Genomic DNA, 26,396 nt, shown 5'->3' with positions numbered 1-26,396 from the left:
TTTCCATTTATGTCTTGTCCTTCAAGGATATTAAATTGCTCACCATGTCTAACTTTATCAAATGCCTCTGAGCAGTCAATAAAACAAATAAATAGGTCTTTCTGGACTTCAATACATCTTTCCATCAAACATTGATAAGGTGAAAATAGAATTTCTTGTACCTTTGTCAGGGAAAAATCCAAATTGAGTTCTTGATATCTCTGGTTTTATACTTTTCCTCATTCTGCTCATTAGTACTCTTAAGAGAATTTTCGTGAAGTGACTCATAAGACTAATCGTTCGGTGTAACTCGCATTCCGTGGCTTCTGGTGACTTTGGAAGTTTTATAAAAAATGACTTTAATGAATCATCTGGAATTTTACCACTGTCATATATCTTATTCAATAGATTTGTCACTATGTTTAAACCTAAATCCTCTAATGTTGCGATTATTTCTATTGGGATATTATCAGGGTCTGTTGCTTTGCCTAACTTCATTTTTTTAATAGCTGCTTCTACTTCTTCTTTTATCTATCTCTTTGTTTATTGTTAGTTTTGCTCTTTCATCATAAAAAAAGTTCCTCTATATACTCTGACCATCTATTCAACACATCTGTTCTATCCATCAAAACATTGCCATCTTTAGCTTTTATGCATCCTGTGCTTGAACATACTCTTTTGCCACTTACTTCTTTTATCTTTTCGTGTATAAATTTGTTTTATTTCTATTTCTAGACACTGCTCATTTATCCATTCTCTTTTGCTTCATTACATTTTTTTCTTTATTTTCTTTGTTAAGGTTTTATGTTTTTCTACACCTGATTTATATTGCCTTCTTTCATCCATTAGTCCTATCACTTCATTAGTCATCCACTTCTTATTCCCTTTTCTAGATTGTTGTGGCATATTTTCTTGTATAGCTTCATTAATTGAGGTTTTAATTCCATTCCATAATTCATCTGTATCAGTTAGATTGCTACTTCTAGCAATTGGAATGTGTTTTTTAGCTCACTAACAAACTTTTCTTTAAGATCTTTATTTGTTTTCAGAAATCATAGTTCACATTTTGGTTGATGTTTTTCATTTTTTAATCTTTTTAAAATTATTCTAACTTTGCTGACGAAAGATATATGGTCGCTAACACAATCGGTTTCAGGCAAGGTTTTAACTGATTTTACTGCATTTCGAAAATGTTTCTGGATTAGGATGAAGTTTATTTAGTTTCTAGTTCTATCGCTTGGACTTATCCATGTATATCATCTTCTTGGGTGTTGTTTATACCATGTATTTGAAACAATGATTTCATTTTCCCTACATCAATCAATTAGTCTTTCACCACGTTCATTCCTATCTGAAGTCCCAATGGGTCAATTATTTCTTCTGTTCTTGAATTGCCTACCTTTGCATTGGAGTCACCCATTATTATTTTTACATCCTGTGATTTTAGTTGCTTCATAGCAAAATCTAGATTTTCATAAAATTTCTCGGCTTCTTCATCATCATGTGCTGATGTATATATAATTGGGCATATACTTGAATTATTCCTCACCAGAAACTACCCAAACCTAAACAAAAATGACGTCAAACTGTAAGCCTTACAGGGTTCTAGTATCAGGTTATAAGATAACAATGGCTTCGCTAAGACCCACTAGGACTTCTAGTTTGACGTCATTTTTCAGAACTGTGCAGCGTTTAGTGAGCTGTCGTTAGTAGAGCTAATGGGAAGAAGTGTTTCCACTGGTTGAACTATTGAATACAACACACTATCGGTTTTCTTTTGTGGCTTGTTTTTTTTTTTCTTTAATTTTTTGGTCAGTGTCAGGCTATAAGTTAACAATGGCCTGTTCGTAGCCATCGTTAACTTATGTTTAAAAATGACGTCAAAATGCCAGTCTTTGGCCACAAAAAAAATAATCGTGAGTTGTATTCAATAGTTCAACCAATGGGACCATTTATTTCCACGAGCATTACTAGGCGGTGCAAAAGCCAAATAATAACGTCAAAATGCCAGTCTTTTTGGGTTTCAGTGTCAGGCTTTAACTTAACGATGGCTACGGCCTCTCCCGGAGGTTTGTAGGTTTCTTTCTCCTATTCTATCCACATCTTTGTCTCTTGCCCAATCAACGAGTTGCCGTGTTGTTGCGTATCCATCGTTATGTTATAGCCTGACACTGAAATCCAAAAGGACTGGCAGTTTGACATCATTAATTGGTTTTTGCACTGCCTAGTCAGTTGTCGTGAGTAGAGCTCGTGGAAACAAGTTATTTCATTGGTTGAACTATTGAATACAACACAATTTGTTTTATTATTATTATTATTATTATTATTATTATTATTATTATTATTATTATTATTATTATTATTATTATTATTATTATTATTATTATTATTATTATTATTGTTATATTATTATTATTATTATTATTATTATTATTATTATTATTATTATTATTATTATTATTATTATTATTATTATTATTACTATTATTATTATTATTATTATTATTATTATTATTATTATTATTATTATTATTATTATTATTATTATTATTATTATTATTATTATATTATCATTATTATTATAATTATTATTATTACTATTATTATTATTATTATTATTATTATTATTATTATTATTATTATTATTATTATTATTATTATTATCATCATTAACATTGCGATTACCTAGCGGGGTCCATCTGAGCGCTGTTTTCGGGATTGCTCCCTCCTTCATCCAATTAGTGGATGTTGCCCTATGTAAAAGCTCAAGTTATTTTGTTTGTCCCTTTTCTCTTTTCCCGTTTCAAGGAGTTCATTATTGTTTTTCCCGACGGTGTTCGAAGAAGCTCAGTTGACGTTCTATATAAAGTAGTCCTTTCGAGTCTTTTCTGTAGCGTGAAACGAACAATATCAATTGCTTGTTTGCCTTTGGATAGAAATCTCAAAGCACTTTCCGCCAGATCTAACGGACCTAGCTACCCAACCACTGCTGGGAAGACGAGGGGAAGGGGGAAGTGTCAGAAAAAAATCTCGACTGCACTCGGAATCGATCTCGTTGATTTAGTAGAAAGTGAAAGAAAATACAAATACAATTCGAAGGAAATCGGCAATAATTAAACGTAAAGACGAGAGAGGGAGAGAGAGAGTGAGAAAGAGAGAGAGAGAGAGAGAGATAAAGAGAGAGATAAAGATAGAGAGAAATAGAAAGATAGATAGAGAGAGATAGATAGAGAGGGATATATAGTTAGAGAGAAAGAGAGATAGAGAGAGATAGGGAGAGAAAGAGATATATAATACGACGTTGGTGAATTCATAAAAGTCCGATTGATTGAACGGGTATCGATCAGCAGATCACTTAACTAGCTAACTTTCGTACTCAGGCAAAAACACGTATTTTACAATTTGGCCATAAAACTCGTCAATCAATTATAGATTGATTTAAATGACCTTCACCTTTAGAAAAACTCTCAAACTTGTGACTTCAAGGAAAGCTTCAAAATGTCCCAGTTTTGAGAGTTTTTGCCAAGACGAATGTCATTTAAATCTACCGATTTTTGTGGGACCAGTTTTCTGGCCAAATTATTTTTAAATGCAAATTTAATTATTTTTCCAGGGCAAGGCAGTTAACTGGTTTAAAGGAGAAGATAATGAGTCTTTTATTTGGTTTCGGTAACTCGGTGTATCGGACTCCAATCTCTTTTACACACAACAAAAATGAGTTTTTGTAAAGCGCAATATCCACTAACCGTGATATGACACTCGCTTTCGGATCGGAAGGTCCTGGGTTCGAGCCTCGTGTTCGGCGCATAGTTGAGTCCTTGGAAAAGGCTCTTTACTCATATTCTCTCACCGTACTCAGGTGTAAAATGAGTACATGTCCGTTAACAGCGTTGTCTTTGTCCGAAAAATTGTATTATCGCCTAATAGGCGGCATGTCCCGTCCTACATGTTTAATGTTGCTGTTGGCCAGGGACCTCTTGTAAAGCGCTTTGAGCACATTTAGTAGATATGGCGCTATATAAAGCTCAATTTAAAAAAAAATAGTAGTTTATGCCAAACTGGATACCGAAACATCGGACTTTTTAAACATCGAGAAGGGATGCGCTTTAACATGTAAAGGAAAATAAAATTCAAAGAAATTGAAGATATGACAGAAATCTTCTTTGGGGACAGGATATGAATAGCATGAGACATGATACGAAGATGATCGTGCTCTGATGGCATACTCTCCAGAAAACGTGCAGATCCTACTGGTGTGCAAAAGGGAAGAGATAGGCCTGAAAAAAAAATGTTAAGAAAACCTAATGCATGGTGGTCTCAAAGAATTGACCTTTTGATTTTTAGTATTTGTTTGTCAACATATTTTTGTTGTTATCGGAATTGTTCTTGTAGGGAATTGATTTATTTTTTGCGGCTTTGTGGTTTGGTGGAATGACACTCGCTTTCGGATCGGAAGGTCCTGGCTTCGAGCCTCGCGCTCGGTTCATAGTTGAGTCCTTGGAAAAGGCCCTTTACTCACATTATTTCATCGTACTCAGGTGTAAAATGAGTACCTGGCCGTTAACAGCGTTGTCTTTGTCCGAAAAATTGTAATATCGCCTACCAGGCGTCATGTCCCGTCCTACATGTTAAATGTTGCTGTTGGCCAGGGATCACTTGTAAAGCACTTTGAACACATTTAGTGGATATTACGCTATATAAAGCTCAATTTCTTTTCTTTTTATTATTAAATATCGCAAAATCCACTTAACGTGCTAAAAGCGCTTTTGAAGGGGTCCCTGGCCAACTAACAGCAACACTTAATATGTAGGAGGACGAGACATGGCGACTGTTAAGGGATAGTACAAACTTCCTTTGGACAGAGACAACGCTTTTAACGGCCAGGTACTCATTTCACACCTGCTTACGGTGAGTTATTGCTGCTTCGTATATCTTTGACTAATGTTTTGAAACATGATCTTTCAACAGGCGTGGTAGTAAAAACTAACAGAAGATTGCGAACCCTACAGAAACGTACATAGCGGCCATAAGGTACACACATACACACACACACACACACACACACACATCTCTTTGCACCAATCCCAGTAAAATAAGAGGAAACAACGCATTGTCTCCATAGCAACGATTGTTACTGTTGACGTCATCCAAGATGGAGGAGTTATTGAAGCAGCAATACCAGCGAGAGGAGAAGACGAGGTTGAAAAACAAACAGGCGGAGAGACTCCTTATTCATGGAATCGAGTCCAAGAAAGGAATTAGGGCATTGCACGAGTATCGTCTACAGGTTGGTGGTTTGAATCTAAAAAAAAAAATAGGCCCCTCAGATCATTATTATCATCATAATTATCATCATCATCATCATCATCATCATCATCATCATCATCATCATCATCATCATCATCATCATCATCGTCGTCGTCGTCATCGTCATCGTCATAATCATTATTATTATTATTATTATTATTATATTATTATTATTATTATTATTATTATTATTATTATTATTATTATTATTATTATTATTATTATTATTATTATTATTATTATTAGTATTATTATTATTATCATTATCATCATCATCATCATTATCATCATCATCATCATTATCATCATTATCATCATCAATCATCAATCATCATCATCATCATCATCATCGTCATCATCATCATCATCATCATCATCATCATCATCAATGTCATCACCATCACCGCAATCATTTTCAGGGAACTAAGGTTTATCCCGGTTTCTATTGCGTGAAACAGACAAAAGCAATCTCTCCGAAAGCGAGAGTCGAGCAGCAACATTTACATTACCCACTCTCTAAAAACAAGAAACAAAGACTTGAGTGACGTCAATGTTGTTCCATCTATGCAATGTAAATGTTGCTTCTCGAAGCTCGAAGAAAAAAATAATATGAAATTGAATGTAAGCTTCGATTTTATTACAAAAACAAATAAAATGAACGTTTCGGGTTTCCCCTTTAACAAAACAGGATGAATGAAACACTACAGATGAATGAGATAATGTGGTAGTGGCGTTGTTACGTTCATGTAATAAAATCGAAGGTTACATTCAATTTCATATTATATATTCCATCTATGCAGATTGTCAACAGACAACAAAAAGAACTTGCCAGAGAACTGGAGCGGATCCAGGCCGAGATGCCAGTACGCAAGTACAGGACAGCCTCTAAGGAGACAACGACAATATCCAAGGGTGAGTTTGTCTGGCTGAAGGCACAACAGAGTGGTGGACAGATAGCTCGTACGGTAGAGTCACGGATAAGATCTCCCCGGCCAGGCGGAGTTGTCGTACCAGTAAGGTCGCGGGTTCGAGTGTAGCCATCGTTATAGATAGTTCGAAGTTGACGTCAGTCAGGTCTTTGGTATTGTTTTTTGCCATCCGCGTTTATGAGTATTTCTCACTAAACAGTATTAACCTGACTATAAACGATCATGGTTACTAAAAGTTTTGTGTTTTGATCCGTCATACTTCCAGATGGCAATGTTGTGAACTCCTTAGCCAAGCGCATACTATCTATATCCTGTCACTGAAACCCCAAAAAAACTGGCATTTTGACGTCATTATTTGTTGTTTTTTTCAACGCCTTGTGAGTTGTTTTTAGTAGTGCTCATGGAAACAAGTGGCCCCATAAGTTGAACTATTTAATACAACTCACGATTTGCTTTCTTTTGTGGCCAAAGACTGGCATTTTGACGTTTTTCGGTCAGTGTCAGGCTATAAGTTAACAATCGCTACGGTTCGAGCGTGGCCTTTGTAAAGTTATGGCCCGATACTGACCAAAAATGACGTCAAAATGCCAGTCTTTTGCCACAAAAGAAAACAAATCGTGAGTTGTATTTAATAGTTCAACCAATGAAATAACTTGTTTCTATGAGCTCTACTAACGACAACTCACTAAACGGTGCAAAAACCAAATAATGGCGTCAAACTGCCAGTCCTTTTGGATTTCAGTATCAGGCTATAACATAACGATGGATACGGTGTCAGGCTATAACATAACGATGGCTACGGTGTCAGGCTATAACATAACGATGGCTTCGGTGTCAGGCTATAACATAACGATGGCTACGGTGTCAGGCTATAACATAACGATGGCTTCGGTGTCAGGCTATAACATAACGATAGCTACGGTGTCAGGCTATAACATAACGATGGCTTCGGTGTCAGGCTATAACATAACGATGGCTACGGTGTCAGGCTATAACATAACGATGGCTTCGGTGTCAGGCTATAACATAACGATGGCTACGGTGTCAGGCTATAACATAACGATGGCTTCGGTGTCAGGCTATAACATAACGATGGCTACGGTTCGAGCCCCAATCGCCGCCGCTAAATGTTTATCTATTGTCTTCTGGCACTTTCCTACTCACTTCATCTCTTGTTATTATCACAACAGACCAACTGTAGAAGAAAAATTATAGTCCTTCAGAGTAATGAGGCACGTGGAGTCTGAGTTTATCCCAGTTTCTATAGCGTGAAGGGGGCCCCGATAGCTCATTTGGTAGAGTCCTTGCTTCACACGCAAAGGGACCAAGATCGATCCCGGGTGTAGTCGAGATGTATTCTGACCCCCCCCCCTCCCCTCCCTCTCCCCCGTCCCGTCTACTCAGGAGTGAAAGGGTAGCTGAGTCTGTTAGATTTGGCGAACGTACTTTGTGATAGACTAGACTATCCAAAGGATAGCAAGCAATAGCTATAGAAACCGGGATAAACTCCAACTCCATTGGCCCAATGGCTCTGAAGGACTGTTTTTTTTTATATAGCGTGAAGCAGATAATAGCAATTGCTTGTTATCCTTTGGATAGGATGTTATTGTATTTCAAAGTACTTTCTACCAGATCTAACAGAGACAGTTACCCAATCATTGCTGTATGAACAGGAAGGGGTGTCCGACTGTAGGAACATTTGGTCACACAAGAAACGCAGCCGGGTTTAAACCGGCAAACCGGCGTATCTGTCCGCAAGAAGTTTGTACTAACCCCTAAAAGTCGCCATGTCTCGTAGTCCTACATATTAAGTGTTGCTGTTGGCCAGGGACCCCTTCCAAAGCGCTTTTAGCACGTTTATTGGATTTTGCGCTATATTATTTTTTAGAAAAATGAAATTGAGCTTTATATAGCGCAATATCCACTAAAAGGTCAACAAAGATATGAAAATACATTTATTTATTTATATCATCGTCTTCAGAAGTGATTTTTTTCTTTCATTCTGTTAAAATTTGTTTTATCAGTAGTTTTGAAATTGACTTTTACCGATATAACGATGTTTGCGTTTCCAGTGTGGTAAGTATGGATTAAAAAAACAAACAAACAAACAAACTAAAGTCCTAGCAATTGCGCGTGACTTGATGTTGGCACAGTTTATGAGAAATACAGAATGCCGTTGTGGGAAATACAGGGTGTCGTTTTGAGAAATACAGGGTGTCCTTATTGGAAATACAGGGTGTCGTTTTGAGAAAAACAGGGTGTCGTTATGGGAAATACAGGTTGTCGTTTTGAGAAATACAGGGTGTCCTTATTGGAAATACAGAGTGTCGTTATGGGAAATACAGGGTGTGGTTTTGAGAAATACAGGGTGTCGTTATGGGAAAAACAGGGTGTCGTTTTGAGAAATACAGGGTGTCCTTATTGAAAATACAGGGTGTCGTTTTGAGAAATACAGGGTGTCCTTATTGGAAATACAGGGTGTCGTTATGGGAAATACAGGGTGTCGTTTTGAGAAATACAGGGTGTCCTTATTGGAAATAAAGGGTGTCGTTATGGGAAATACAGTGTGTCCTTATGGGAAATACAGGGTGTCATTATGAGAAATACAGGGTGTTCATAAAGTTTCCCTTGATTTCCAAGACTTATTATGCTAAAACCATTTTAGATTTTTACGACAAGTTTTCACCAGTAACTAAGTAAGAATGTGAAATTGAATGTAAGCTTCAATTAATATACCAAAAACAGATAATATGGACGTTTCGGGTTTTCCCTTTATAAAAAACAGGATGAATAAAACACTACAGACATTATGAGATAATGTGGCCCTGGTATTGTTAAGATGAATAAACAAATAGATAAATAATGATAAACGTATATTCCTTCAGGGCGATGAGGGCAAGATCGAACCTTATACATACCAGTATTGATGTATTGCGTTTGGTTAGAAATCCATCCGCCAGCCGGATACAACCTACCAATTCACAAAACGATCATCATCATCATCATCATCATCATCATCATCATCATCATCATCATCATCATCATCATCATCATCATCATCATCATCATTGCCTTTTTCACCCTGGGTCAGGGTATAGGCCACAGACAAATAGTTTCCATCCTTCTCTATCCTGGGCTAACTTTTAAAAATCTCATTCCATGTCTTATCACTTCTCTGTATATCAGCCTATTTAATTCGAAGCTGCTTGTTTGGCGAAGACGTCATCGGGTCAGCAGAGGGAGATTATGGGGCAGCGTCGCTCAGCAGTCCTTGCTTGGTACCGATTCCAATACCCGCCGCTGCACGATGTAGCCTTGAGCAAGTCACGTCGCCCTATCTCAATTTGCGGCGCTGTACTGCGGCAGACGCCTGGGTTATTCCAGTATTCCCTTGGCATAGACCCCAGAGACAAATTTTCACTATGCGATGAATGAAGGGATTTTTTAAAAAGTAATTTGGAAGCAAATGCATTTACTTCAAAGAAACTAAATCACAGCGAAGTAGAAGGTGGCCCTAGCATATATTTTGTATAACTTATTGATGCTATGTTTACCTAAAATACTCACAACATCCGTCAGACAGATTAAATATACCAACACACAAACCTGTGTAGAGAGATAGATCCTATAAACAGATTATTTCCCCTTAAGTGTGAATAAAAGGAATGCTAATAATCTATTTATTCTTTCATCATTTTTTTCCTTTAGAATCAAAGCAACCGAGTCCTCGCCAGTCTCGCAGCCATTGGTCAACGACGACAAACAACAAACACGCCAGAACAAACTCCCAATCCATCTCGGTAAACTCATCCCCGACCAGACGCTCTTCCAGAAACATCTACGATGACGATTTCGAAAATAAAAATTCCGATGACAACGACAATGATGATGATAATGACGATGACGACGATGATGATGATGATGATGCGTACAGTGATGATGTAGACGGTACCAGGCCAGCAGCGATTCCGGATAAGAATGTTTTAAAAGCCATCATGAAGACGATGGTGTCCGAATGGGAGAGAAGAGCTTCAAGAGCTGTTGAGAGCCATAGACGAAAGAGCATCGCCCAGCTCAAGGAAAAACCTCAAACTCCAGAGTTTTACGACTCAAATGCCAATACTTTGCTAGGAGATAGAAATAAAAGTTACACCAGCCGGAAGCCTTCGAAATCATGGAAAGAATCCGGTGGACTCATGTCCAGTGACAACAACAACAACAACAGAATGCCAAGCTGGTCATCTAAATTTTCTGGTGGTTTGAGTAAGACAAATAAAAATGACGAAAAGAATGATGGAAACGATAACGACGATGGAGAAAATAAGATAAGAAAACGTGGAAAGGGAGATAATTTCAAAATTTCCGGAAACATTAATTCAGTGGAGTCGAGAGTCTCTCGTTGGGGGAACCAAGGAAGTGAAATAAAGGGGGGTTAGAGAGGAGGAGGTAGAGGAGAGCGCCAAGGACGAATACTTGTTGATAAAGAAGGAGCACATTTCTATAACGAAGGAGCAATATTAGTTTCAGCAGTTGTAACAGGAGCTCCTTCATCGTCAGGTGGACAATTTTCCAATAATCGTAATACCATCAATGACAAGAGTACTGGTTCACAAACAACCCGAAGAGAGGAGAAAAGTAGCAGCGAGGCTTCTTTGTCAAAACTTAATAATGATTATAATCATAGCGGTTCTATTAATGGCAAGTCAAGTGTCGGAGGCCCGGGCATATCCGTCCATACTGATAAAAGTGGACTAACGTTTAGTATGAGCGGTCAGAAACCGTCGCCGTTACGAGAGAACGGAGTGTCTGCTGTAAAGTCAACACACTTGAAGCTTAAACAAGGCAAACATTCTCAAAGCCAAAGTGGGCAAGTTGATACGTTTGGTAGCCCAGCCAGGACTTCCGGTGGTGATTATAATGGAAACAACGTTGATTATGTCAACGAAGGGTTGAGGTTGTTTTGCACACGGAATAATAATGATAATAATAATAATAATAATGTTTTACTGAATATTAATAACAATACTAATGCAACAACATATTCTTCTGGGCGATCCACCAGAGAGGATGGTAGTTATGGTCATTCTCTGCAAAATTCTAGATTAGATTTTTATAATATTCGTAATGGTCACAATAATTCCATGTTATCGGAAACGCCAATCACGGCCAGATCAACCAGGTCACTACCCGTTATCAAAGATAAACAATCGTTGGTGGCGTCTTCGACAGCAAAATGACAAACTACCCCATTCGTCACGGAACTATCGACAGTTATCTCCAGTGCAGTCCCCACAGGAGGTATCCACAAATCTTCTACGGTCTCACAGTGGGAGTCCACACAACAACGTCTTTTCAAAGCATCCCAAGATTCATCTCTACAAGGGTAGACATAGAGTAGGCGGGAAAACTGGGAATAGTGGGGCGGGATCCAATAATGTTGTGAATAAAAAATTAAGAGGGAGAATTATAATGAAAACGAAAGATACGCGGGATATGTTTGGCGGGAAATCGGCACCAGTTGGTGTCGTCAATGGTGGTAGTGGTGGTAATTCAATCAAAAGAACTCTTTCTCCATTGGACAAAAGTTCATCCAATGAGGGACACGACTTGGTATCGAAGGGGAGACAATCGGAAATCGAGACAGAATCAAAACGTTATAATCGATACGCTCAATTGGACGATGGCATGAGTAGAAATAGGTAATCGATTACTTCATATGAAATGATGAGAATGGGAAAGACACCGATGAGTGTGTATGTGTGTGTGTGTGGGAAAGGAGGGATGTGTGTGTGTGTGTGTGTGTGGGTGTGTGGGTGTTGGGGTGGTGGTGGAAGGGTATGTGTGTGGGGAGGGTGGGGTATGTGTGTGTGTGGGTGTGTATGGAGGAGGGGGTATGTGTTTTTGGGTGGGTGTGGGGGGAGGGGGTATGTGTCCGTATTGTGTGGGTGTGTGGGGAGGGGTATATGTGTGTGAGTGTGTGGGGTAAGGGGTATGCGTGTTTGGGTGTGTGTGTGGGGACGGGGGGACGAGGGGGCATATATATCTGTGTGAGTGTGTGGGTGTGGGTAGGGATATGTGTTTGGGGTAGAGGAGGAAAAGAAGGAGGCAGAGATGAGGAGGATGAGGTGGATGAGGAGGAGGAGGTGGATGTGGAGAAGGTGGTGGATGAGGAGGAGGAGGTGGATGTGGAGGAGGAGGAGGTGGATGTGGAGGAGGAGGGAGAGGAGGAGAAGGATGTAGAGGAGGAGGAGGAGGAGGTTGAGAAGGAGGACGAGGTGGATGAGGAGGAGGAGGAGGAGGAACAAAAGGAGGCAGAAGATGAGGAGGAGGAGGTGGTGGATGAGGAGAGGAGGTGGATGAGGAGGAGGAGGTGGATGAGGAGGAGGAGGTGGATGATGAGGAGGAGGTGGATGAGGAGGAGGAGGTGGATGAGGAGGAGAGGTGGACGAGGAGGAGGAGGAGGTGGATGAGGAGGAGGCTCAGAATGAGGAGGAGGTATATTCACTCAATGGATATTAAATCCGTTGCATATATAATATAATTTAAAAGGATTTGAGAAATCTTTATCTGTATTAATAAAGGCGTATTTCCGTGGAATTAAGAGAGACTCTTTGCCAAGGAGGTAACGGGAAATGATGGAGGAGGAAGAGGAGGGGGAGGAGGAGGAGGAGGGAGAGGAAGAGAAGGGAGAAGAAGAGGAGGGGAGGAGGACGAGGAGGAGGACAAGAAAAATATTCGTCCTTTTGGGTTCACATTGAATTTTTAAATATCTGTTGTTAATTATATCTGATTTAATATTCTTTGAGAAAACTTTACTTACTAATAAAATCGTAATTTAGTTGAAATATGAGAGACCGGTCGCAAAAGAGGTGTAAAGGGATTTTATGACAATCAGGCGGAGGAGGAAGAGAAGGAGAGTCCGGGGGGGGGGTGAGGCGCACAGAAATATTCACCCTTTTAGATTCTTCTCGTTGAATTAAAATATTGTTGTTAAAACATGATTTAACATTAATTGAGAAAAGATGATCTCATACAGATATAAAAGTAGTCTTGTGTTATTTTGTGATTCATGTTCTAAGGTCTCTTCCCCCCCCCCCCCATCTCTCTCTCTCTCTCTCTCTCTCTCTTTCTCTCTCTCTCTCTCTCTCTCTCTCTCTCTCTCTCTCTCTCTCTGTATCTCTATCTTTTTCTTTCTTTCTTTCTTTCTTTCGCTCCCTCTCTATCTCTATATGTGAGTGTTGGTGGGTACTTGTAGCTCTAACCAACATTATCGAGCACTCTCGTACCTCGAATGAAAAAAAGAGTACCCTGCGGACATGATGTCGACTCACGACAGTGAGGGCAAAGAAACAATTGTCTCGGCAAAAAATATGTGAATGACTTTACTTATATATATATTAATATATATATATATATATATATATATATATATATATATATATATATATATATATATATATATATTATATTAGTATATATAGTGAATCGTGTTTGATACAAATATGGTACGAATAGTACTCGACATGTAGCAATGGAGCGAATTATTATTTTAGTATTTACCACAATGTTGGAGTCAGTCTACATCGATGTTTATCAGCCATCGTCAGGACTGTGTGTTACATGAGTTTGGTTTGTTGTGTATTGTTGCTTGTTGAAGTGGTTCCGTAGGTTTGTAGTTGATTAGTAAATGTTTTCGTCTATGTGGGCAGCTTTTGTACATCTCATTTTTCGTGTTGAGTGTGGCTTCATGAGGGTGTTTGATTATAGTATATTTCTCTCTCAGGCATAAGCTACATTGTTTTGATGATGGTGTGCATCCTGTTGCTTTAGATATAATTTTCCATGAAATGCTGTGGTCTAGTTTGTTGTCTTTTAACTTCCAAACATGGTCGCTGAGTTTTGTGGATGTTTTTGTTAGTGTTTCTAAATGTTGAGGTGTAGAGGTTGTATCTTGTTTTGAAATTATTTTCCGTTAGTCCTACATATTTTTCCTGCTTGTTTGTTTTAGTTTCGGTGACTGTGGCTTGGTAAATTAAACTTGATTCTAAACAGTGTTTGTTCAGCAGGAAATGTTCCTTATTTCTGCAGTTGCATTTTCTGGTGGGTGGGTTTTGCTCTTGTCGGTGGTTTATTCATATTTTCTTGCACCAGAAAATGCAACTGCAGAAATAAGGAACATTGCCTCCCACAGTCTCCACTTTTGTCCACCCGAGGCATTACGGGCATATATCCACTGTGTTTTGTTCTTCCTCGGCCTTCAGTATTCCCAGTATCTCACAGTCCCGTATGGTGTCCCGGGTCCCTCAACTGAAAGGGTACAAGAATAGCCCAACGCCAAGACAGCGTGTCGTAAAAGACGACTATTGGTGTGTGACTCCCCCTTTTTTCAGTCACCTGGTCCTCCAGGTTAGGGGTTGTCGAAGGGTTAACACTCCTTCCGTAAAACTCAAACCGTTACAGAAACGCATATGGACAGATCAAATCCTTTTTTTTTTAGCTTGGGCGATTGAAGAGTTGACAGAATTTATGAAGGTTAACAGACAAAACTTTTTTTTCTTTTTTTTTCTATTTCTTTCTTTTTTCTTCTCTTTTATGCCTACAACACGTGCGGTTCCCAGCGGTCACCCATCTAAGTACTAACCACGCCTGACGTTGCTTGACTTCGGTGATCGGACGAGAACCGGTATTTTTAACGTAGTATGGTCGTAGACATACATAACAAAGAAAGTATTGGACTGGAACCCTCAGGGCAGAAGATCAAGGGAAAGGCCACGAGGAACATGGGGCATAATTAAAGAAGCTGATATACAGAGAAGTGGTAAGACCTGGAATGAGATTAAAAAAGTTAGCTCAGGATAGAGAAGGATAGAAACTGTTTGTCTGTGGCCTATACCCTGACCCAGTGTGAAAAAGGCAATGATGATGATGATAAACAGACAAAGCCGAAAGGACTCTGCTGGCCCTAAAGGAGCTGATATACAGAGAAGTGATAAGACATGGAACGAGATAAAAAAAAAGTTAGTTCAGGATAGAGAAGGATGGAAACTGTTTGTATGTGGCCTCTATACCCTGACCCAGGGTGGAAAAGGCAATGATGGTGACAGTCCCTGGTTCAGTCGCCACTTGTATCTCATCCTATAGTCATGTATACATTCCAGATTGCTGTCCACCTCTCACAGTCCCAGGTTCATTACCCAATCATGGTATCCACATCTCGACGTCCTGGATTCGTTCTCTATATTGGTGTCTACTTTCAAAAGTCCCAGGTTCACTCACTCACTGGTGCCAACCTCATATAGCCCCATGTTCATACTCCACTGGGTGCCTTCCTCCATAACTTTGGGTTCACTCTCCATTGGTGTCAACCTTCCATAGTCCCGAGTTCAGCCCCCCCCCCCCCCCCCCCCCGTCCCGTCACCCAAAACTGTGTCCCCCCTCTCATAGCCTCCTGGTTCATTACCCACTGACATCAACCTCCTATTGTCCCAAGTTCACTCCCCAATTGCGTCCATCCCCCCCCCCCCCCCCAACTTCCATATCATCTGGTTCACTGCCCATTGGTAACCATCTCTGATAGTCTCTGGTTCAATCCCCATTGGTGAGCCACCTACCATAGTCTCTGGTTCACTCCCTACTGAAGTGGATGTCGGTAGATGTCCGCGGATTACGGTAAATATCGGTATATTTCTGTATATTTCATTGGATTTCGGTATATTTCGGTAGATTTCGGTGGATTTTGGTAGATTTCGGTATATTTCAGTGCATTTCGGTATTCAGCAGTACCGTTCAAAGATACCTGCCTGACCCAATACAGTGTGGAGTCGAGATTTTTGTTTTGTTTTTCTAACCACTCTGTCCACTCAGCAGTGATTCGATAGCTGGGTCTATTACATCTAGCGGAAAGCTAGTGAGAACTACTCCTAAAAATGGTTGGCTAAAAACTAAAACAAAAAGCTGAATGGCGTCAACTTCATTCATTCTATATTATAATGTACATAATATATTTGTTTATTTCATTGAGACACACGTCAATGGCAGAACACCTTGACATTTGATAAGATTTCAGAATAGACATTTATGATACAGTGACATGCAGAGAGAAACCCAGCAAGTGTAGGCTGTTCAGCCAAACCATGGAAAGAATAAGAAAGACATTTTCTAAAATTTGGCCAGAAAACTCGCTCTTTAAATATCGATCGATTCAAATAACCCTTCATCTTGTCAGAAACTCTCATACTTTGGACTATCATGAAGTCTTTCTTAACGTCCCAGGTTTGAAACTGTTTGTGAAGATGAGGTCATTTTAATTGAATGATAGTTGAAGGACTAGTTTTCTGGCCAAATTTTTATATACGTGGTTTTTTTCTTTTGTCTTTAAAAGAAAATCAGATACGGCAATGTTAAATGACAAGTCAATGTCACTCTCACAACCCATAAAAGTCAACATTGGATATAGTGATTTTGTCATGGTTGTCGTTAATACAGGAAGCCCGTTGAAACAGAGTGGTCTGGAAACACACACAATCTCTCTCATACACATACACACACATATACACACATTGTCTCTCTCTAAGTTTCTTTGTCCCTTTCATCTTCTCTCCCTCTCTCTCTCTCTCTCTCTCTCTCTCTCTCTCTCTCTCTTTCTTTCTCTCTCTCTGCTCTCTCCATCTCTCTCTCTCTCTCTCTCTCTCTCTCTCTCTATATATATATATATATATATATATACATATATAATATATATATATATATATATATATATATATCAGTCTATCTATCTATCTATCTATCTATCTATCTATCTATCTATCTACCAATTAGGATAGATGAGCATATAATTGAAGAGGTAACAGAGTTCTAGCTCGGATCCAAAATAACAGACGACGGAAATGCATAACACGATATCAAGCACAAATTTCAGAAGGCGAACCAGGCTTTCGCATGCTGAAAAGTTTTTGGAAATCAAATCAAATTATGAGAAAGACAAAGGTAAAAATAAAAGTAATGCTTTATGGAAGTGAAAGCTGGAAAATGGCATCCTCCTTAACACAGAAACTAGAAGGCTTTCAGAACAAGTGTCTAAAAAGAATTTTAAATTTATTTTGGCCTACAAAAATAAAAAATAGTGGATTTATTAAAGAAAGCTGACTGCACTTGTATTGAAAGCCAAATAAAAAGAAGATGGCTTTGGCTGGGTCATGTGCCCAGAATGGAAGAAGGGTCTTCTTCTTCTTCTTCTTCTTCTTCTTCTTCTTCTTCTTCTTCTTCTTCTTCTTCTCACTCACTCGCCTCTTTCTATTCATTCATTATGACCCCCCCCCCCCCCGTACGCCTCTCTCTCTCTCTCTCTCTCTCTCTCTCTCTCTCTCTCTCTCTTTCTCTCTTGCCCCCACCCCACCCCCTACCCCTCCTCCCCTTCCCCCCCCCCCCCATTCCTTCCACCAATACCAAGCGTTCCGATCAATCCAAGAAACAAACCGCCTCTCCTATCGCTAGTCCTCGCTCGCTAACGATGACAAACTATTATGCCTTCCCCATTCATTTCCATTGACTGTCTATATGATTACAGTTCACTTATACGCACGCACACATACACAAACACATACACATACACATACAATGTCATAGAGAATTGGAACATGACGTTAGATCACTTTCATATTAATAATAATAATAATAAGTGTTCGTGTGGTTTCTAATCTCTAACAGGACCGTGTTTTTTCGTGGTAAAACTTGTGTGATTTTCTATAAGGTGTGATATTCTATAAGACAAACAGTAAGTTATTTTGTCTATTTTTTTATCAAGAATCAATTCGTTATTCGGATTGATTTGTACTTCTGTGTGATATTTCAAATATTACTAGAGCATTTTTAGTACAATCAGGACGCTTACCTGGTGATCTGTAACGTATGAAATGGAAATTCAGTTCTAAAAGGTCCGCTGGAGATTTACATAAACTCTCTCTCTCTCTCTTCCTCTCTCTCCTCTCTCTCTCCTCTCTCTCTCTCTCCTCTCTCTCTCCTCTCTCTCTCTCTCTCTCCCTTTCTCTCTCTTTCTATTTATTGCTGTCTATCAATCTCTCTCTTCTCCCCCCCTCTTTCTCTCCCCTCTCTCTCTCTATCTCTACTCTCTCTCTCTCTCTCCCTCCCTCTCTCTATCACCTCCTTCTTCACCACTCTCTTTGCACCTTGCGTAGTAAAACTTGTGTGATTTTCTACAAGGTGTGATTTTCTATAAGACAAACAGTAAGTTATTTTTATTTATCTAAAATCAATTCGTTATTCGGATTGATTTGTACTTGTGTGTGATATTTCAAATACTACTAGAGCAATTTTTAGTACATTAAGGACGCTTTGCTGGTGATCTGTAACGTGTGAAATGGAAATTCAGTTCCAAAAGATCTACTGGAGATTTACATACATAAATCTCAATCTATCTATCTATCTATCTTTCTATCTCTCCCACTTTCTCTCTCTCTCTCTCTCTCCCTCTCTCTCTCTATCTATCTATCTCTCCCTCTCTCTCTCCCTCTCTCTCTCCCTCTCTCTCTCTCTCTCTCTCTCTCTGTCTGCCAATCTATCAATCCAGCTATCTATCTATCTCTCCCTCTCCCCTTCCCTCATTCTCTCTCTCTCCCTCTCCCCTCTCTCTCTCCTCTCTCTCTCTCTCCTCTCTCTCTCTCTCCTCTCTCCCTCTCCCGCCCTCTCTCCCTCTCACCCTCCCTATCACCTCATCCTTCTCCACCCTTTTTTCCACATTTGACAAGACTTTCGAAGTAAAACTTGTGTGATTTTCATTCTATACGACAGTGATTAGCTTTGTCTATTTGTGTCATTGCATGACATAACCAGTCGGAAGGTGACAATTTTGGATTGCATTATTTTTTGCATTTTATGAAATATAATATGCTCCCCAAAGCATTATAATCTTTATTTGAAGTAAATCGAGTGATTTTTCATGAAGTTATGGTCAGATGTGTGGGAAAGGTATCTAGCAACTTTTCTCAAATTTCTTACCTTTTCAACTTGACTAGCTGCAAAAAATATTTAGAAGTAAAATGAAGCTTTGGTATTTCCTGGAGATGTACACCAAGGGTTGATTTATTAATTCTTTAAAAGAGAACTCATTTCTGATTTTTTTAAAAATTGACCTTCTAACTAAACTTGACAATAATATCTCATTTCAAACCTTTTCACCATACGACTGATTATGTCATTCACTGTAACATTTATCTATCTAGATAAAATTCTTTTTTCGGATTGACTTGAACATTTAAATGATAATTCAAATACTACTAGATCAATATGCAATCTCTGTGGTGTTATTGGTAGCGCGTCTGATCGGCAATCAGGAGCTCTTAGGTTCGATCCCCTAGTCCATGCAGGCTGAAATTCGGTTCATTATTTATAAACAACTATGTTTGTCCGAGCACGTGTGAAGGTGTGTCACAAATTCCATGTTTTGATTGGTCAAAAATCGCCTGGTTAAATGGGGATGATCTATATTATTACCTTTCCGTGTGCTCGAGGTCGTTGGTCACATTGCAAAATATGCTCAAAGTGACCCACGTAGTGAAAAGTTATCACAGGTTTTGAAATATCTAACATCACGATTGGTTATTTTTTCAGCATGGCACACTGATCTGTTTCAAAAACGGTCGGGGCTGCCTGAAGCCGGTGATCGTGAAAATACTAACGAATGAGTGAAAATGAAGAGGCTTCGTATGGCAACAAAACAGACAATTTTGTCGTCCATTATCTGTTTTATCCCCATACGAAGCCTCTCCATTTTCACTCTTTCGTTACTGATAATATGTTTACAACTTTCATAAACAAAGCTGCGTGTTTACATTTAAGAATTATCCAATCGTTGGATATCGAAAAATCATGTGATCGATGACTCTGTTGGACAAAAACATGAATATAGATCGCTCCTGTGCGATGACCCATAATTACAGGCAGCGAATATGTAGATATCAATGATTACTATCTAAATTCCTCTGTATAAGAGTGTACCAGGGTTATTAAGTCATATAAACTTTATGTGTTGCAAGCGCCGTAAAACCCCTAAAAACAAAAACAAAAAAAAGCATCCATTTGTAAATCTAATAACCCAAATTGTTATGTGCGGCTATGTGATCGAATAGTATGACACTCGCCTTTGGATCGGAAGATCCTGGGTTCGAGTCCCGGGCGGCGCATATTGAGTCCTTGGAAAAGGCTCTTTACTCACATTCTCTCACCGTACTCAGCTGTAAAATGAGTACCTGATCGTTAACAGCGTTGTCTTTGTCCTAAAAATTGTAATATCGCCTAACAGGCGCGAACCCAGGACCGATCCGAAAGCGAGTGTCATACCACCAGACCACATAGCCGCACAAAAAGCCATTTACAAATAACTTCGTCCAATCAAGGGACGCTGCCCTTCCGCTAATCTCATTCCCTATAGCTTGAAACGGACAATGGTAATAGGATTCAATAGTCTGATAACACGTCGCACAGCAACGAGCAGCTCGGTTCGAAACAAAGAAAATCGGTACTTTTTATTCTTCATGCTGGCTAGAACTTTTTCAAATGTCATGTGATCAGAATGTATGCCAGAATTTTTGGGTTTCAGTGTCACATAACGATGGTTGCGCACTGAGACCCAAAACGACTGGTCTTTTGACGTCATTATTTGGTTATTGCACCGCCTAGTGAGTTGTCGTTAGTAGTGCTCATGGAAACACGCGACAAAATTGGTTGAACTATTGAATATAACTCACGATTTGTCTTCTTTTGTGGCAAAAGACTGGCATTTTGACGTCATGTTTTGGTCAGTGTCAGGCTATAACTTTACGATGGCTACGCACTGAGACCCAAAAGGACAGGTCTTTTGACGTAATTATTTGGTTATTGCACCGCCTAGTGAGTTGTCGTTAGTAGTGCTCATGGAAACAAGCGACTAAATTGGTTGAACTATTGAATATAACTCACGATTTGTTTTCTTTTGTGGCAAAAGACTGGCATTTTGACGTCATGTTTTGGTCAGTGTCAGGCTATAACTTTACGATGGCTACGCACTGAGACCCAAAAGGACTGGTCTTTTGACGTCATTATTTGTTTATTGCACCGCCTGATGAGTTGTCGTTAGTAGTGCTCATGGAAACAAGCGACTAAATTGATTAAACTATTGAATATAACTCTTGATCGTTTTTTTTTTCTTGTGGGCCAAAGACTTCTCTTTGGCGTCATTTTTTGGTCAGAGTCAGGCTATAAGTTAACGATGTCTACGGTTCTGGTGTCAGGCTATAGATAGTATGCAGATGACGTCACTCAGGCCTTTGTTATTGTTTTTGCCATCCGCGTTTGTGAGTTGTTCTCACTAAACTGTATTAACCAGACTATAAAAGTTCATGGTTACACAGAGTTTGTGTGTTGGTCCGTTATACTTCCGGATGGCAATGTTGTGAACTCCTTGGCCAAGCGCATTCTATCTATATAATATGTTAACTATGGCTACGCTGTAACTGACCATAAAATGACGTCAAGAGACCAGTCTTTGGCCACAAAAGAAAACAAATCCTGAGTTGTATTCAATAGTTCAACCATTCGGACCAGTTGTTTCCATGAGCACCACTAACGACAACTCACTAGGCGGTGCAAAAACCAAATAATGACGTCAAAAGACCAGTCCGTTTGAGTCTCATTGTGAGGCCATAGATAGCATGCGCTAGCTAAGAAGCTCACAACATTGCCATCCGGAAGTATACTGGACAAACACACAAAATTATGTGTAACCTTGAAAGTTTATAGTCTGGCTATTACAGTTTTGTGAGAATTACTCATTACCCCGGATGGCAAGAACTAATAACAAAGACATGAGTGACGTCAACTTCGTAATAACTTAACGATAGCTACGCAGTAAGCTAGGAAATCAAAATCAAATGGCCATATATTTCCAGACAAACGTTTTGTGTAATTCTGTGGCTATTGTTATCGTATTGATGTGTTAATGTCCGAAAATCCTCTTCGTTTATTTATTATCCTGTTGGAATCGAATTACTCAGTTTTAATTGATGTGTTTTTTGTTTGTCGTATTTATTTGTCTGTTTTGAAAACACAATCTATAAACTTTGATAATAATAATAGTAATAATAATAATGATAATGATAATAATAATAATGATAATGATAATAATAATAATAATAATAATAATAATAATAATAATAATAATAATAATGATGATAATAATAATAATGATAATAATAATAACAATAATAATAATAATAATAATAAAAAACAATAATAATAATAATAATAATAATAATAATAATAATAATAATAATAATAATAATAATAATAATAATAATAATAATAATAATAATAATAATAATAATAATAAAAACAATAAAAATGATAATGAAATAAACACAAATGGGTCGATAGAAAGAACGAAATTGACGCCATTCAGTTTGTTGTTGTTGTTGTCTTTATCCAGCCTGCTTTATAAGTAGCTCTCACTAAATCCTATCAATCAGACTATCATCTTTAAAGATTACGCACAGTTGTATCGATAGTATGTGCTTGGCTAAGAAGTTCACAACATTGCCATCCGGAAGTATGACGGACCAACACACAAAATTATGTGTAACCATGATCGTTTATAGTCTGGTTAATATAGTTTAGTGAGAATTACTCATACACGCGGATGGCAAAAAAACAATAACAAAGACCTGAGTGACGTCAACTTCGAACTATCTATATATTCGGCTGGCGAATGTTGTGAGTTTTTATTTTAGCTAAACAAATAACAGCAACACATATCTACTAAATATATTTAAATATTTATTTTAAAGTGCAGTTTCATTTGCCTTCTGTTACAACCTAACGTGCACTGATTTGTAGGTCAGATAACCCAATATTCCTTATGGGCTCATTGTTATAATAATACAACTCACCAAGTGATAACGCTCCATTAACTCAAACCCTCTTCATCGATAAACGAACGCCAAATTGCTGGTCGATACACATTTGATGTTTGGGAATGAAATCATTGACGGAGTCTAAAGCATTAACCCTCTCCTTACCACCCATAAGAAAATCGTCACATTCGTTACGATGCAGCCAGCATTTTTCTCATTCTAATTCCTTTTGTACATCATAATATTTGAATAAGAATGTTGCTATAGTTAAAGTATATTTACCCTGTGTTGAGGAGCTCGTTCAACAACTAAAAAAGTATGTATAGCAAGAGCTAACAGATTTTGTATTTGAGTGAAATAAAATCGAACAACCAAACGCCTAGACAGCGTCTGTCTAACCTGAGGCTAATTAGAGATGAGACTAGCTAGTAAAGAACACAGATAGATTATTTATCGAGTTGGGTTCAAGTGTGGTTAAGTTTAATGGGGTTTTTTTTGTGGTTTATATACTTGTTTTGCTTTGGATTTGTTTTTGTTTTGCTCTTGTTTTTTTTCTTTTGGATTTTTTTTTTATGGTGCGATTCATAATCAATAGATAAATATGTATATATATATATATATATATATATATATATATATATATATATATATATATATATATATATATTATTGTAATATTTACCACGATGTTGGAGTCAGTCTAAATCGATGTTTCAGGCCTTTCAGCGGCTATGTGGTCTAGTGGTATGACACTCGCTTTCGGATCGGAAGGTCCTGGGTTCGAGCCTCGCTCGGCGCATAGTTGAGTCCTTGGAAAAGTCTCTTTACTCACATTCTCATTCTCTCCGGTGTAAAATGAGTACCTGGCCATTTGAGAGAGTTGAATCTGTCAGAATAAAAATATTTGTAATTTCGCCTGACAGACACCATCATGTTTTGTTCTACATGTTAAGTTTTGCTGTTGGTCAGTGACACTTTGTAAAGCGCTTTGAACACATTTTGTTGATATTGCTCTATATGAAAGCTTACATTAAAAAAAAAGCGAGATTCTAACCCGAGGCTGGAGACGTACGAGCAGGTAGAGAGCAGCATTTACAAATTCATAAGTAAGTTGTTGAATGGGTGCAAGTGTAGTTAGTTTTGTTTTGTTTTGTTTTAAAAAACAATAGATGGAACGAAATTGACGTCCTTGAGCTCTAAATGATTCGCTCCAAGAAATTGTCGAGCACCCTACGTGATGCCAGCTAATTTCCCTTCAACCACACACACACACACACACACACACACACACATATATATATATATATATATATATATGTGTGTGTGTGTGTGTGTGTGTAGCAATAGATAGATGGACATTGATATAGAGGCAGGGTTCAAACAGGTTATAATGATATTGCATAATAAAAGAGGGTAAAAAGTACTATTAGAACCACATCATACACAGAATGAACAATTTTTTAAAGCTGAATTAAATCTCCTCAAAGCTTTCTATAATTTAAGCTTGAGAGATATTGAGTTTTTAACGAATATAATAATAAACCTATAATAATAATAATAATAATAATAATAATAATAATAATAATAAATAATAAATAATAATAATAATAATAATAAACTAATAATAATAATAATAATATCAATGATAATAATAATAATACACTAATAATAATAATAATATATAATAATAATAATAATAATAATAATAATAATAATAATAATAATAATAATAATAATAATAATAATAATAATAATATAATAATAATAATAATAATAATAGATAATAATAATAATAATAATATAATAATAATAATAATAATAATAATAATAATAATAAAAATAATAATAATAACAATAATAATAATAATAATAATAACAATAATAATAATAATAATAATAATAATAATAATAATGATGATGATGATGATGATGATGATGATGATGATGATGATAATAATAATTATACTGATAATAATAATTTTATTTTAATAATAATAATAATAATAATAATAATAATAATAATAATAATAATAATAATAATAATAATAATAATATAATATAATAATAATAATAATAATAATAATAATAATAATAATAATAATAATAATAATAATAATAATAATAATAATAATAATAAAATTAATAATTAATAATAATAAGAAGAAGAAGAAGAAGAAGAAGAAGAAGAAGAAGAAGAAGAAGAAGAAGAAGTGAGAGAGAGAGAGAGAGAGAGAGAGAGAGAGAGAGAGAGAGAGCTATAGAAAGATAGATAGACAGATAGATAGAGAGAGAGATATAGCTATAGAGCGATAGATAGAAAAATATATAGAGAGAGATAGATAGAGAGAGAGAGAGAGAAAGATAGTGAGAGAGAGAGAGAGAGAGAGAGAGAGAGAGAGAAAGGCCCACAACTCCCCTATATCTAAATGGCCAATCTATCCAATAAACAGGTGACGCCTGGTCGATAAAAGATCAATCGATGAGTTCACCAATAGATCGATCGTGGCGTCCAAACCCCTCCACTTTATTAAGTTTCTCCACCGTTTATAAACGCGCTGCGAGACAATAGCCGTACTAAATTAACTCTTTACAGCCAGGGCACGAGTTTAACCGGAGCCATCGTTAACACACAACCTGATCGTGGCCTTCGTAAAGTTATGGCCTGACACTGACCAAAAATGACGTCAAAATGCCAGTCTTTTGCCACAAAAGAAAACAAATCGTGAGTTGTATTCAATAGTTGAACCAATGAAATAATTTGTTTCCATGAGCAATACTAACGACAACTCAATAGGCTGTGCAAAAAAACAAAAACAAATAATGACGTGAAACTGCCAGTCCTTTTGGATTTCAATGTCAGGCTATAACATAACGATAGCTACGGCCCGACACCAGAACCCTCTAGGACTTACAATTTGACGTCATTTTCAAGGTTTGTGCAGCGTCTAGTGAGTTGTCGTTAGTAGAGCTCACGAAAACAAGTGATTCCATTGGTTAAACTAGTTAAGACAACTCACGATTTGTTTTCGATTGTGGCTAAAAACTTGTCTTTGGACGTCATTTTTGGTCAGTGTAAGTTAACGACGGCTACGGTTTAGTTTAAATCTCTCCTTACCAGCGATTTTCAGGATTTTCCGCTAAACTTCACACTCAACCAACACAGAAATATATTTTATTATCATTTAAACGCAATAGCAGTAAAATTCTTGCCATACATAATTTCTTTTAAAAACATGCCCTACAACACACTGTTCATTTTATATAAATTTTAAGATGTGCA

The 26,396-nt window shown here is 37.6% G+C and overlaps 2 protein-coding genes and 1 pseudogene across 3 annotated transcripts in view; 2 read left to right on the top strand and 1 right to left on the bottom strand.

Annotated features, from left to right (window-relative positions):
- Nucleotides 1-10,661, top strand: part of LOC144979388 (uncharacterized) — a 15,748-nt gene extending 5,087 nt beyond the window's left edge. Inside the window, exons 2-4 of the mRNA XM_078926037.1 lie at nucleotides 4,948-5,266; nucleotides 6,087-6,198; nucleotides 9,924-10,661. Of these exons, the coding sequence (XP_078782163.1) occupies nucleotides 5,132-5,266; nucleotides 6,087-6,198; nucleotides 9,924-10,651 (975 nt within the window). The 5' untranslated portion in view covers nucleotides 4,948-5,131 and the 3' untranslated portion in view covers nucleotides 10,652-10,661. The remainder of the gene's footprint in view (nucleotides 1-4,947; nucleotides 5,267-6,086; nucleotides 6,199-9,923) is intronic.
- A 4,147-nt stretch (nucleotides 10,662-14,808) lies between these two features.
- On the bottom strand, nucleotides 14,809-14,926 carry LOC144980392 (5S ribosomal RNA; annotated as a pseudogene).
- A 2,799-nt stretch (nucleotides 14,927-17,725) lies between these two features.
- The window catches only part of LOC144980244 (uncharacterized), a 55,909-nt gene continuing 47,238 nt past the window's right edge, over nucleotides 17,726-26,396 (top strand). The window contains exon 1 of one of the 2 annotated variants that reach the window (XM_078927858.1): nucleotides 17,726-17,988. The gene's annotated coding sequence lies outside the window, so the exon portion shown is untranslated. Of the gene's footprint in view, nucleotides 17,989-18,420; nucleotides 18,459-26,396 lie in introns of those variants that run through there. The other variant, XM_078927859.1, reaches the window with a different exon arrangement.

Source organism: Berghia stephanieae, chromosome 9 (genome assembly GCF_034508935.2).
Source record: "Berghia stephanieae isolate SIO BIC M18660-M18661 chromosome 9, UCSD_Bste_1.3, whole genome shotgun sequence".
In the NCBI taxonomy this organism is placed as follows: Eukaryota; Metazoa; Mollusca; class Gastropoda; order Nudibranchia; family Aeolidiidae; genus Berghia; species Berghia stephanieae.
This window is presented reverse-complemented; position numbering and strand designations above follow the sequence as displayed.